Genomic DNA, 15,150 nt, shown 5'->3' on the forward strand with positions numbered 1-15,150 from the left:
AAATCTGGTTTGTGTATATTGAATTTTGATTATTAAAGTTTGAACATTACGTGCTTGAACGTTTTAAAAGGAAACGCGCAGCGGAAAATTTTCTAAAATGAAGTACGAAAAAAGTGCAGGATGACCATTTTTTTTTTTCAAATGTGCATTTTTAGAACATTTCACTTGGCCCCCCCCCCCCCCCCCCCCCCCCCCCCCCCCCTGTCCTTGGGAACCCCGTTTCCTACGCCCCTGCAATATATGATGCCAAAACGCATATATACGGTAATGTTCCCTGGCAGTTACAAGCACTACATACAAGAAATATTTACCAACATTTTTTTAGTTTTTTTTTTTTTAATTTTAAACGATCGTGCCATTTTTTGGCATTTCATATTTTAAGAAAACCATTTTTTGGCATTTCATATTTTAAGAAAACAAAAATTTGTAATTTAGGCCTAACTGTTTTAAAACATTTGTTAGTTATCTACAAAGATAATAAGAATATACCTAAAATGATATTTTATTGAGATGTTATATATTGCCCTTTCAGGTAATTCAAATTTTGAAATTATGATGTAAACATGTATCAATAAATTTAAAGAAGCATTTTAATAACTCTTCTTCAATATTTATTTCGTCCGGGAAAAAAGATAATTTTTGTCATCAAGAGTTGTCTACCCTTAGTTTCAGATCGTGCCGTTGAGGGCGGCAGAAGTTATTGATGGAAGACTGTTTACGTGCAGTACACATGTAGTCGCCTAGTTCACTCGAGTTTGCAATGGATTTTTCGGCACTTAGTTCCGAATTGCAAAACATTGCAGGCAGATACAATGGACGGGACACCGATCCTGCCTATTCCACCACAATGTATTGCGAAATGTTCCATAAGGTGAGTGAAATTAGTGCCAGAAGTGGGTAGGGGGCTCCCACGATCGGCCATCATTCTCACATTTATGACATTGCGGTCTTGCAGTTCGGCACGTATGACATCCAAAACTGGTCGATAGCAGTCATCTGTGGTCAGATATATTAAACCATGTGGTGTTGTGGGTTTACTAAACACTCTCGATGAACTGTCACGATTTATTTGGCATATTACTTCGTCGGTCGTCCTAATGTCCTGTTGAAAGGAAAATTAGGGCACGGGCCACTTCGATTTCACGACTCACGCGAAAAGTGGTCTCCAGTCGATTTCATGACATGTGCATCCACCTTTGACTCATATTTTGATAAACTATTTAATTTGGTTGTGCTATGTTTCATCTCGCTTCGATTTCATAATTATCATTTGAGTTTAGAGGATGTGGATATTTTGAACAGACGCTTGCCATGAGCAGTGCGTAGGACACAATACACAGCACATAGACGTCGATACACACTTACACACAGCCGCGCTCAACATTGCTGTGGTATGCATGTGTGTTATGTACCGACTCTGGATCGGTGTTAGGTGGCACAACCAGCCATATAATAAACCGACACTGCAGCGAAATCATATTACGGGGCAAGCGAGTCGAACAACCAGTTGTCGATTGTGCACATGGTGATCGTGAATACAATACTAAAGTTTTCTTGAGGTGTTTGGATTTAAGATTAAAATTTAATTTGTCACTCATCTATATTATTTTAGTTTTGTATTTATATATATTTTATTAATTTCAAGTGTAAATTATAATTTTTTATCGATGGTATTAAAAAACACTGAGAAAAAATGAAATTTCAAGTAGATATCTAAAATAAAAACTAATAATAATATATTAATTATACTGTAATGATGAAAAAAATAAAAGTACAGCAAAGTCGAAAAAAAATCTAAATACTGTTATGAGTGAATCATATTTATTAATTGAACAAGAATATAAGTGATTTTTTTTGTGTGTGTAAATAAATTAATTTAAAAATCATATTTTTTATTGTATATATATATATATATATATGGCACCTTGAAGTTACATTATTTATCAAAAGTATATTTATTATTATTTTGAAATATAACTGTTATGTTTAAATAAACACCAACGTGTTATAATTTGATATGACAGGTACTGTAACGTGATTACAAGAATTTCAGTAACCATGAACATGGACCAATTCATTTTTCGAATGAAATAAAATAAATACAGTTGGCATGTGTTTCTAAATTTAGAAGAAAAATACAGTTGGCATGATGTTTCTAATTAAGAAGATAAATACAGTTGGCATGATGTTTCTAATTAATAAGATAAATACAGTTAGCATGGATTTGTAAATTCAACTAAATATAATTGAGACGCATCTGGTTCTATATATACCATTACATCATGATACTTATGATGTGCATATCGACAAATATATATATACATGTATATGTTAGCTGCAGCATTGATATCAAGACGCTGTTGTGATAGAAAGATGGACATTGAGTACATTTCTTGTCAACCTGTCTTAGTGTCTGCATATCTGAGTAATCTGAATTGGTTTAGGAGGTTATTCAGATTAGTTGCAAGACTAAATTGATCACTTGTTTTAACTTTGATGTTTAATACATAAGTACATGTATATTTTATCATTGTGATAATATAGAATATGGCTTTTTGATCATCTGACCCAAAGGGTCAGGATGACCTATTGTCATCATGCACCGTCCGTCGTCGTGCGCCGTCCGCCGTCCGCCGTCCGTAAACTTTTCATTCAAACGACTTCTTCTCAATAACCGGAAGGCCCAGGGTACTCATATTTGGCCTGTAGGTTGCTGGGATGAAGGGCTACCAAGTTTGTTCAAATGAATGACCTTGACCTTCATTCAAGGTCACAGGGGTCAAATAGGCTAAAATCTTTAAACGACTTCTTCTCAAGAACCAGAAGGCCCAGGGTACTGATATTGGGCCTGTGACATGCTGGGATGAAGGGCTACCAAGTTTGTTCAAATGAATGACCTTGACCTTCATTCAAGGTCAAAGGGGTCAAATAGGCTAAAATCCTTTAAACAACTTCTTCTCAAGAACCAGAAGGCCTAGGGTACTGATATTGGGCCTGTAGGATGCTGGGATGAAGGGCTACCAAGTTTGTTCAAATAAATGACCTTGACCTTCATTCAAGGTCACAGGGGTCAAATAGGCTAAAATCCTTTTAACAACTTCTTGTGAATAACTAAGAGGCCTAGAGACCTGATATTAGGCCTGTGGCATGCTGGGATGAAGGGCTACCAAGTTTGTTCAAATGAATGACCTTGACCTTCATTCAAGGTCAAAGGGGTCAAATAGGCTAAAATCTTTAAACGACTTCTTCTCGAGAACCAGAAGGCCCAGGGTACTGATATTGGGCCTGTGACATGCTGGGATGAAGGGCTACCAAGTTTGTTCAAATAAATGACCTTGACCTTCATTCAGGGTCAAAGGGGTCAAAAAGGCTAAAATCTTTAAACGACTTCTTCTCAAGAACCAGAAGGCCCAGGGTACTGATATTGGGCCTGTGACTTGCTGGGATGAAGGGCTACCAAGTTTGTTCAAATGAATGACCTTGACCTTCATTCAAGGTCAAAGGGGTCAAATAGGCTAAAATCCTTTAAACAACTTCTTGTGAATAACTAAGAGGCCTAGAGACCTGATATTAGGCCTGTAGAATGCTGGGATGAAGGGCTACCAAGTTTGTTCAAATAAATGACCTTGACCTTCTTTCAAGGTCATAGGGGTCAAATAGGCGAAAATCTTAAAACGATTTCTTCTCAAGAACCAGAAGGCCTAGGGTACTGATATTGGGTCTGCAGGATGCATGGATGAAGGGCTACCAAGTCTGTTCAAATAAATGACCTATGATCTTCATTCAAGGTCACATGGGTCAAATAAGCTAAAATCCTTTAAACAAGTTCTTGTGAATAACTAAGAGGCCTAGAGACCTGATATTAGGCCTGTCGCATGCTGGGATGAAGGGCTACCAAGTTTGTTCAAATGAATGACCTTGACCTTCATTCAAGGTCAAAGGGGTCAAATAGGCTAAAATCTTTAAACGACTTCTTCTCGAGAACCAGAAGGCCCAGGGTACTGATATTGGGCCTGTGACTTGCTGGGATGAAGGGCTACCAAGTTTGTTCAAATGAATGACCTTGACCTTCATTCAAGGTCAAAGGGGTCAAATAGGCTAAAATCCTTTAAACAACTTCTTGTGAATAACTAAGAGGCCTAGAGACCTGATATTAAGCCTGTAGAATGCTGGGATGAAGGGCTACCAAGTTTGTTCAAATAAATGACCTTGACCTTCTTTCAAGGTCATAGGGGTCAAATAGGCTAAAATCTTTAAACGATTTCTTCTCAAGAACCAGAAGGCCTAGGGTACTGATATTGGGCCTGCAGGATGCATGGATGAAGGGCTACCAAGTCTGTTCAAATAAATGACCTATGACCTTCATTCAAGGTCACAGGGGTCAAATAGGCTAAAATCCTTTAAACAAGTTCTTGTGAATAACTAAGAGGCCTAGAGACCTGATATTAGGCCTGTCGCATGCTGGGATGAAGGGCTACCAATTTTGTTCAAATGAATGACCTTGATCTTCATTCAAGGTCATAGGGGTCAAATAGGCTAAAATCTTTAAACGACTATGTTGTATTGTACTATTAGTCAGATGACCGTTAAGGCCCATGGGCCTTTTTGATTAGTTTAACTATGCCGCTTTGCCCTAGTGGAATGTTTGAAAGGTTATCTGACATGGCTACCCCGACATCATAACAGGAAGGAAATTGTAAAAAGCAACCATTCATCTAGAACTTGACCATGTATAAGTCGCACAGTTTATGTTGATAATATGCTGTCCCATCAGTTTGAGATCATTTAGCATATGTTACCAGTAACAGGGTTATTATCAAATGAAACATTAGATTTAGTACGGATATTTCAAAATATTGCACAAAATTGTACTAAAAAAAACACCCAATCTTTGGATGACTTCTTCTAACTAACCGAAAGGTCCAGGGAACTCATATTTAGCCTGTGGTATGCTGGGATGAATGGCTACCAAAGTTGTGAAAATGAATGGCTGAAACTTGCCTGGAATGACCCTGATATGATCTTGACAAAGTGTTGTTACATCTCTGGTTGATCCCAAATCGAAGATGGCTACCATGACACCATATCTAAGTAATTTTCAATACAGCTATTGCCATGGTAGTCAGATGACCGTTAAGGCCCTTGGGCCTCTTGTCAATTACATTGCATCCATTAGATATCATAAGATCTTATAATAGTACAAATAAAATGTTGTGCTTTATTTCCAATGCATACACAATCAGTATAATTCCATATATTATTTTGAAAATCGTTGTTTTGAAGTGAAATAATGATATATGAGGTTCAAACATTTCAATGAGCCAGTGTAAAGAATGTAAAATATTGTAACTTTGGCTACTGAAAAAAAATTAGTTATTTGGTCTGCTACTGTTCTTCAAAGATAGAAATTGTCTTTTATTGGTGATAGAGCACCTTTACCTTTAAGGATTTATTCAAATTCTACTATTGTTGTTGTAACACAAGATTATATTGTAAAGACTGATTGATCATGGGCTAAAACATTTCTAGTCTCTGTTAATAGGACATAAAGAAACCAAACCATGATCATGGGCTAAAACTCTGTTAATAGGACACTTTGTTCAAATCACTCAACCGTAGATGTTCATTATACTAAACTGTCATGTATGAATAGGTAATAGAGAACAGACACATTATAAAAAATAATTAAAGCTTGTGTTGCAGCAGTCTGTACTACATGAAGACATAGCAGGTATAGTGACCATATGATTACAGTAGAATATTGCCGTTAATTCAGTGGACAAGAGAGGTAATTGGAACCTGCTAATATATGTTGCTATTAGAAAGTGTGACATACAGCTATTCATGAAGTGGAAAATATTATTACAATTCTGCTGACTTTTAGGTCACAACAGTAAATCCCAGTCATCAGAGCTAGCATCTAGTAAAGATTGGCCAGGATCACCTGACCCTAAGATTTTCATTGGAATTTCAGATACCGTATTCGACTCAATAATTGCCCATGTCCCTATAACACCCCTCCCCATTTTTGAGGCCTCAATTTTAATTGCCCAGGCATAAATAAAGACCAAAACTACACAAAACTGTATAGACTTGCTAAATTTCATCTTATTAGTACCTTTTCATTTTATTTAATTTTTCAAATGCTCTGGGCACTTATTGGATCAAATACGGTAAATATTAAGCATACAAGACTCCCCAATTAGGGTTAGATATTAATAGTATTAAGTATGATTAAATACATACTGTTTCCCGTGGTTAGGATTAGATGTAAAGGTTGTTTCTCCCTTAAGTAATGTCAGGTTAAAATTGCAGAGTGAGACGTCGACACTCATCTTACAACATTGTTAATATTACTAACTTCATAAGTTTTAAAGGGAAATTCTTGTCTCATGGATAGTAGAACAATTTTCATCAATTATAAGGTTTTAAAGATGCTCCACCGCCAACAGAGCATAAATGACACCCGTCTTTTGAGCAGTAATTGGTGTTTAATTGTGGATATGTATGTCTAATTAAAAATAATATGAAATAATTCATTTTGCTTTTGGTGCATGCGCAATCAGTACTTCATTCCATATAGGACATAGTGCCATGGAATTTTTTCGGGATGCAAATAACTGTTTTTGATATTTTTATATTGACTTAACATTAGAAGCTTAAACTTTTCAATGGTGGTAATTGTGTAAAGTAAGTAACTTTTGTAACTCAAGAAAATTACTCAATCGTCTGCTGCTGTTTTTGATAGAGGAAAAATACCATTTGTCAGCGGTGGAGCATCTTTAAATATTAAAAGTGATTTATTTTGTTTCAAACTATCTGTCTTATCAACATGATAGTTGTTTATCCTTCATGGTTTGTCTTGTTTTTCAAATATTTTTATGTATCAAATTATAAGAACCTTACATGAGTGGCTATGCGATATGAAATTCATCCTACAAGTTCAATAATTTGATATGCCATGAGCCTTTAGGCGAGTGACATATCAAATTATTTAAGGAGTTTGATAAATTTCATATGATATAGTCAGGAGTGTAAAATTCTATTCATCACTTAACTGTTATTACTAGAAATATAATTAAAACTTTCGATTTTGTCTCTATATAAAACAGTAGAAATCCGGTAGGGGTGTGATGTTTCCGTCTACAGAGACCATCATGTGACGTCATATCTAGATTATGACGTCAAGACTAAATATGACGTCACAATAGTGTTATTACACATGTGTCTCACGATATGTATGACATGGCCATATGACAGGGCTGGACGGGCCACTTATTTGATAAAATAGTTTATAAAATAAAATAAAATGCAATTGAACAGTAATTTCATACAAAGGGATTCAAAGGTACCTTTATTTGGTAGAAAATGAATTTGTTAACGTTACTAAATTCTTCAGTACCAGTGTTATCTTCCACATTTAAGTTATGTTTCTGAATACAGACCTCGTTTAACACTTGTTACAGTATGTCAGTACAATCAATATGCCACAGTACTCATTTATTGATGAATCACAGACATAAAATGAAATGAAGGTTCAAACGATTGAGATCATACTCACTGAGTTTGTTACAGTTAATTTCAAATTTCAGGACACAACTGAATTTTAACAGGAAAATACAAGATGACTGGATTCTTTCACAAATTAAACTAATGTTGAGAAAGCAATGTGTATTGCTTCATAGAAACCGCTATTACAATGTAGCAAATCCATAATTTAGCAGATCACTTTTTTGGCTGAACTTTAAATAACTAAAATATTACCTGGAAACTATTTATCTAACTTTTACAGCATATGCAAAAAAAAATACTTATATATAGTTTTATTTTTTATACATATGAAATCTAGCACTTGGTACTGTTTTTACAACTCTATTGACTTACTTAAAAGAAAAGAAATTTCTTCTGTCTTCAGATCCTTCAAAAGACGGAGACTGAAGTACATGACTATGCCGACCAGATTGTGATACTGTGGATGACCCTGTCCCAGCTCTGTAACACAGCCAACACTCTGGCCCCATGTCCAGCCAGGGATGAACTCTACCAGGACATTTTCTTGTAAGTATTCTTATTTCATCGCAGGTAATTTAAGTGTCTCTTCTATCGTTCAATTAGTACTTGTCAAAATACACTAAAAACTTCATTTTTCAACACATCTCTAATCGACCTTAACATGTTACCAGTAAGGATTATTTTGATAATTACGGATGATTAGAATACTAAACACTTCTTAGCTATACATCTTTAAAGAAATATTGATAAGATTTTGATTCTCTCATTCCTATTTACAGGCAATGTGCAAAAACAGTTCTGAACATAAAGTGGCAGAATTTGGCAGAAGATGACCAAAGCAAGGAGAACTTCATTGAGACGGTAAAGGCTACTCATGTCCAGCTAGTGACCACAGGTTTTGACCGCTTCACTCTTCTCCTCCATCTGATGGAAAACCCCTGGACTGACCCTACTCTCAGTGAGATCATGTCGGGAGAGGCAGATAATGAGAAAGGTAGGTTTGATATATCGGGAAGATGATGTCTTTGTTTAAATATGATCATGAGATTATGATTCCATCAAAACATGTATCCTATTCCAGGACTCAGGATATTGTACATGGCTATTCTTAAAATTCATCTACCACAACCTAAATATTACACGGTTTTGCCTTTTGATAGGTAGCCTGCATTGATGACAATAATCTTGGTTCTATCAACATTGTTTATTAGTCCTCTGCTTTGGACCCTTAATGAGTGGTAATAGATAATAAGCAGTGAGGTTTTAGCAGTTGGTTCATTCCATCAACTAATAAATCTTTCATCCTTTTGGGGCGAGACTAATAGAATCTTTCACTCCCTTTGGGGTGAGACAGGAGAATCTCAACCTGAGGGGTAAGATTCTTAAGTTGTCAAACACGAAACTTTGCCGAGTGTTTGACAGCTTTAGAATCTTATCCCGAGTGTTGAGATCTCTTGTCTCACCCAAAGAGGGTGAATGATTCTTTTTCTCTTACCCAGTGTATTACTTTGTGTCTCTAATAGACCTGTCACTTATGCAAGCAAGGATGACATGACCTCAATGAGTCGCCGTCTTTGTGACGTCATTTTATAGTTGTTGTGACGTTATAATACTATTGCCGCGACGTCATGATACTGTTATCGTGACGTCATACCATTGTTTGGCATGTGCGAAGATCTTGTGTAGCTTGGCTTTACCCAAGGGTGAGATAGAAAAAAACTCTGGATATCCCTGTCTGGGGTAAGAGAAAGGAGAATCTCAACTCAAAGGGCTTAAGAATCTTATTTAGAGAGTTGAGATCTCCTGTCATACCACTCAGAGAGTGAATGATTCTTTTTCTCTTAACCTGTGACCACTTTGAGTTTCACATGCAAAGATCTGGTGTAGCTTGTCTTACAGTTGGGTGAGATAGGAAAATCTCACAAATCACACAATGATAAGATATTGCTGATATCCCTGTCTGGAGAAAAATGAATCTGCACTTAAAAACAAATGCAGAGATTAATGACTATTCTTTTCACTATTCCAATTTAATTTGTGGTTAATATAAACAAAACAACAATTCATGTCACTAAAATTCAGATATTGAATGATTAAGGTTTGAAGTATAATATTTCATACTAGAAACCAACTTTCTTTCATGACTACAAAAAATTCTGAGGTTCCGTTTTAAAACAGTTTTCCAGAGATTAAGTTTCACAAAATTAAAATTGACAAGAGGTGTATTTGAATAAAATTTAATTATGCAATAATTGTTTAAGATATGAAATTGTGAAAATAGATAATACACTAAAGAAAGTTGATTTACAGTATCCCTCCTTTATCACTGTGTCATCTGTCAAGACCTTCTCCAGGTATTGATAGACTTGGCTTCAACACCAAAATGTCCTGTGAAATTAAACAAAAAGAATTCAATCCTGTTAATACGTTTTGATGATGGAAATCTTGTATTATAGATGCTGTCCAAGAGTACGTAAGGAAGGAGTCTTCTCTGATCCTGAAACTGCGAGTGGAGATGCTAATGCAAGAGAACTGTGAAGAGTTCGCTCTCAATCTGTGTAACACTCTGATGGGCCACGAGGTGTTTGTCAAGGACATAGAGCTACGCGAGACACAACTTAAACTGCTGCACAAACTCAACCACATGGACAAGCTACAGGAAGTGGTAGGTCAAACCAGAGTGCCTCCGAGGTCACTCAAGTATTTAGTGGCTACCTAATGTGGTAGATATATTGCAGAGAGTGTTAATCGATGCAATAATTACATAAATTTTCACCAATATGAATATTTCTAAAAGTTGCTCACTTTTAGAAATAAAAGTTTAATTTACTGAATGATTTACTCTGAAAAGTCTTGACACCTTCATACTTCACTAAGCTACTGATAAACTTGAAGTCAGTTGTGTTTTCTTGTAAAATTATCTCAAAATTTTAGATTAAAGCTATTTTTAAGTTACAAAATACAAATCATACTCCTCTAAAAATAGAAAAGTCTTGACACCTTCATACTTCACTAAGCTACTGATAAACTTGAAGTCAGTTGTGTTTTCTTGTAAAATTATCTCAAAATTTTAGATTAAAGCTATTTTTAAGTTACAAAATACAAATCATACTCCTCTAAAAATAGAGTAAAGTCAAGCTTTACATAGAACATGACATATTTTTTTCCAAAACGAGGCCGCAGCAACAAACGGAAGCGTGCAACAAAATGTCAGATAGAAGTGACAGTCTTGATACAGCATGTTTACTTAAAAAAACAACAACAACAAATCGAAGTGCGATGTACTGTTTATACATGTCATATAATCTAAAACACTTCATGTTACTTACATACGCTGGCTAGCTTTGTAAACCAAATATACATGTAGTTCGTCTGCGTCTGTTTGTGCACTGGCATATGTGTTGAAATTTAACTCACCACGTGCAACGCCATTACATTAGTCCCAACAGATCCGGGCAAGTTCCACTTGAGATGTGGCTCCTGTTTCTTCTATTGCTACATGCCATCTCTGAATTTAATTCCCTATAGATATCCTAGGGTGCTACCGAATCCATTATAATTTCTCCACTTTGTTACCGATTCAGATATTTTTTTTTTATCCCACCATCATCAGATGGTGGGCTATTCAAATCGCTTTTTGTCCGTGGTCCGTCGTCCGTCCGTCCTTCCGTCCGTTAACATTTCTTGTTACCGCTATTTCTCGGAAAGGGCTGAAGGGATCTTTCTCAAATTTCATATGTAGGTTCCCCTAGGGCCCTAGTTGTGCATATTGCATTTTAGGACCGATCGGTTAACAAGATGGCCGCCAGGCCGCCATCTTGGATTTTGATAGTTAAAGTTTGTTACCGCTATTTCTCAGAAAGTACTGAAGGGATCTCTCTCAAATTTCACATGTAGGTTCCCCTAGGGCCCTAGTTGTGCATATTGCATTTTAGGACCGATCGGTTAACAAGATGGCCGCCAGGCCGCCATCTTGGATTTTGATAGTTAAAGTTTGTTACCGCTATTTCTCAGAAAGTACTGAAGGGATCTCTCTCAAATTTCACATGTAGGTTCCCCTAGGGCCCTAGTTGTGCATATTGCATTTTAGGACCGATCGGTTAACAAAATGGCCGCCAGGCCGCCATCTTGGATTTTGATAGTTAAAGTTTGTTACCGCTATTTCTCAGAAAGTACTGAAGGGATCTCTCTCAAATTTCACATGTAGGTTCCCCTAGGGCCCTTGTTGTGCATATTGCATTTTAGGACCGATCGGTCAACAAGATGGCCGCCAGGCCGCCATCTTGGATTTTGATAGTTAAAGTTTGTTACCGCTATTTCTCAGAAAGTACTGAAGGGATCTCTCTCAAATTTCACATGTAGGTTCCCCTAGGGCCCTAGTTGTGCATATTGCATTTTAGGACCGATCGGTTAACAAGATGGCCGCCAGGCCGCCATCTTGGATTTTGATAGTTAAAGTTTGTTACCGCTATTTCTCAGAAAGTACTGAAGGGATCTCTCTCAAATTTCACATGTAGGTTCCCCTAGGGCCCTAGTTGTGCATATTGCATTTTAGGACCGATCGGTCAACAAGATGGCCGCCAGGCCGCCATCTTGGATTTTGATTGTTAAAGTTTGTTACCGCTATTTCTCAGAAAGTACTGAAGGGATCTCTCTCAAATTTCACATGTAGGTTCCCCTAGGGCCCTAGTTGTGCATATTGCATTTTAGGACCGATCGGTCAACAAGATGGCCACCAGGCCACCATCTTGGATTTTGATAGTTAAAGTTTGTTACCGCTATTTCTCAGAAAGTACTGAAGGGATCTCTCTCAAATTTCACATGTAGGTTCCCCTAGGGCCCTAGTTGTGCATATTTCATTTTTGAACTGATCGGTTGACAAGATGGCCTTTAAGCTGCCATCTTGGATTTTGATAGTTAAAGTTTGTTACAGCTATTTCTCAGAAAGTACTGAAGGGATCTCTCCCAAATTTCACATGTAGGTTCCCCTAGGGCCCTTGTTGTGCATATTTCATTTTGGGACCGATCGGTCAACAAGATGGCCGCCAGGCCGCCATCTTGGATTTTGATAGTTGAAGTTTGTTACCGCTATTTCTCAGAAAGTACTGAAGGGATATGTCTCAAATTTCATGTGCAGGTTCCCTTAGGTCCCTAATTACATTTTGGGTCCGAACGGTCAACAAGATGGCCGACAGGCCACCATTTTGAATTTTGATAATTGAAGTTTGTTACCGCTATTTCTCAGAAAGTACTGAAGTGATCTGTCTCAAATTTTATATGTAGGTACTCCTAGGACCTGCATATTGCATATTGGGACTGATCGGTCAACAACATCTTTGATTTTGATTATTGAAGTTTGTCAGTGTTATATATCTCAGAGATACTGAAAGGATCTTTCTCAAATTTCATATGTAGTAATATTTAGTAAAAAGTTGAAAAGCAGAGAAAAGATCCGTCTTTCTATTGTCAGACATAGATCATTCTGTGGTGGGCGCCAAGATCCCTCTGGGATCTCTTGTTTTTTATCTCACACACTTTTCTTCAGCCATTTTGTTTACTTTTAGTGCATGACAATGCGCATGCGCGAAACTACGACAACACAGCTTCATTTGCATACTATTTTGCCTGACGGACACAGTAATAAATCAAGGATTTCTTTCAATTTTGTATTCAAGACACATTTGCTCAATCTCAAACATATTAAGAAATTAAATTGAGGTATTTTAATATGTTTTTTCATCTTCCGTTTATCGCATTTCACAAAAAAATATTTATTTGGTTGGGCAAAACCTACCTTTAAACCTTTTCACAGAGGTTTTGAAAATTTGTTTGCTTGTTGACCTATTCCTGACAGTTGGTATTGTCTATGTGAACAGTGTGAGAAGATCGTGTGTCACGATGGAGTGAAGTTGGTGCTGAAGCTGGAACAAAAGGAGTGTAACCAGGCGCTGAGTGTCCGACTGATTCAGATCTTCCTAGTACAGGACTGGATCAAACCGGAACAGAAATGTTGTACACAGGTAATTACGGACTCAGGTTGTTACATCCAAAATATTGGATGATAAGTTTATAATCACGGATGTGATTCTTCCTCTTTGCAAAGGATTTCATCTATTTGAACAATATTTAGTAGAAACAAATCATGTTGGATGTGATCTGAAACATCACAGAATATTAAACATAAGGAGGTGGGTTTCCTCTCATTACTTGAGATATTACCTCCCTTTGCTTAAAAGATCAATCACATCCCAGGATAATATTTTGCTTAGATGTTTTTTGAAATTTTTGAATTTTCATCAATTTGAGATAAATTCTATCACTATGGTTTATAGTTTAAGCTTGTTAGAGTTATCTCCCTTGCTTTGTTAACTCCTTTGTTAATCCTAAATTGGATTAAAATGACTTTGTATCAATGAATTTTTCATGAAAAATATAAACCAGTTAAAGTTTGTTTGTGCATAGGTATGTTTGATTTGACTATGTGTTTACTACATAGTAGATGGTACCTACATAACAGGTAGTATATATGGTTTTATCAAATTTGGACACAAGGGATCATTCATATCAAATTACTGGCATGTGAAGAGTTTTTGTCAAAGTGAAATAACAGAACACATGATCTTTGGTTTATCACAAAGACTTCATAACTAGTTTTGCAACTATTTTAGAATTACGATGTTGCCAACCTTGGTCCTAGGTATAAATCACATTGACATTTATATACTTCTAGGTACATAGGCTGCATTAACTGCAGTTCTTATAAATACTCATAAATTTGCACACCACTGAACAAGTGTGTAAGTCGTTTGAACACTTATTAAGAAAAACCAAAAAACATTATACAGAAAAGATACGGCTGTGTCCATTGAAGCATGTTGTCTGTATTGTTCCAAATAGTCATGTTGATTGAACAACAATTCGGCCTCATTGTCTGGCAAAACCAAAGATTTCCGCCTCATTGTCTGCTGAAATCAATCAAATTAGAAGGATTTTAGTGATGAACTATTTAAGATACTGCAGCAAATGTAACCAATATTCCCAGAGGTGAATAATGTTTGTACAGTTTACACCTTGGATGGGGATGTGGCTCTGTATCCCCTCTCTAGGTGGGAGCCCTATAGTTATCATCAAAGTGGCTTGGGCCCCTTGAGAACTTATCAAAATACTTTTTTAGATATATCTAGATATGTAGTATTTAAGTATTTATTTTTATTTAAAGGAATTGCTGAAGTTGTGGATTCGCCACCAGTACATTGCTGATCACAACAAAGAGAAGTTCCTGGACAGCGTATGGGCCATAGCCAAGCTCTCTCTCAGTACACAGCAGATTCTCTTACTTGTCAGCGGGCTCCAAAGAGAGGTAGGTGTCAAAGCTGTAAATGTTAGATAATTCCAAGTTAACATTGCATTGTGTAATACAGCTTGTAAGGCATACTGTAATCCATAATTTAATTTTGCGATTTAGAGTTGAATAGTTCTACTGTACCTTTTTATTAAATGTATTTGCAGCTAATGTTTTTCATTATTTCTAATCGCCCGCGAAATACGAAATAATTTATGGCACATTGAATTAAGTTCGTTTACAGTATTAACTCATTCACCCCTGAAATGTCATAATGGACTGGTCTAGCCTTCAAT

At 36.5% G+C, this 15,150-nt stretch overlaps 1 protein-coding gene across 2 annotated transcripts in view; it reads left to right on the top strand.

Annotated features, from left to right (window-relative positions):
- The first annotated feature begins 456 nt into the window (after positions 1 to 456).
- Positions 457 to 15,150, top strand: part of LOC138336082 (mucin-17-like) — a 34,238-nt gene continuing 19,544 nt past the window's right edge. The window contains exons 1-6 of one of the 2 annotated variants that reach the window (XM_069285377.1): positions 457 to 871; positions 7,916 to 8,058; positions 8,292 to 8,506; positions 9,969 to 10,177; positions 13,389 to 13,532; positions 14,732 to 14,872. In XM_069285377.1, the coding sequence (XP_069141478.1) occupies positions 761 to 871; positions 7,916 to 8,058; positions 8,292 to 8,506; positions 9,969 to 10,177; positions 13,389 to 13,532; positions 14,732 to 14,872 (963 nt within the window). In that variant the 5' untranslated portion in view covers positions 457 to 760. The remainder of the gene's footprint in view (positions 872 to 7,915; positions 8,059 to 8,291; positions 8,507 to 9,968; positions 10,178 to 13,388; positions 13,533 to 14,731; positions 14,873 to 15,150) is intronic. The other variant, XM_069285375.1, reaches the window with a different exon arrangement.

This window comes from Argopecten irradians, chromosome 12 (assembly GCF_041381155.1).
Source record: "Argopecten irradians isolate NY chromosome 12, Ai_NY, whole genome shotgun sequence".
NCBI lineage: Eukaryota > Metazoa > Mollusca > Bivalvia > Pectinida > Pectinidae > Argopecten > Argopecten irradians.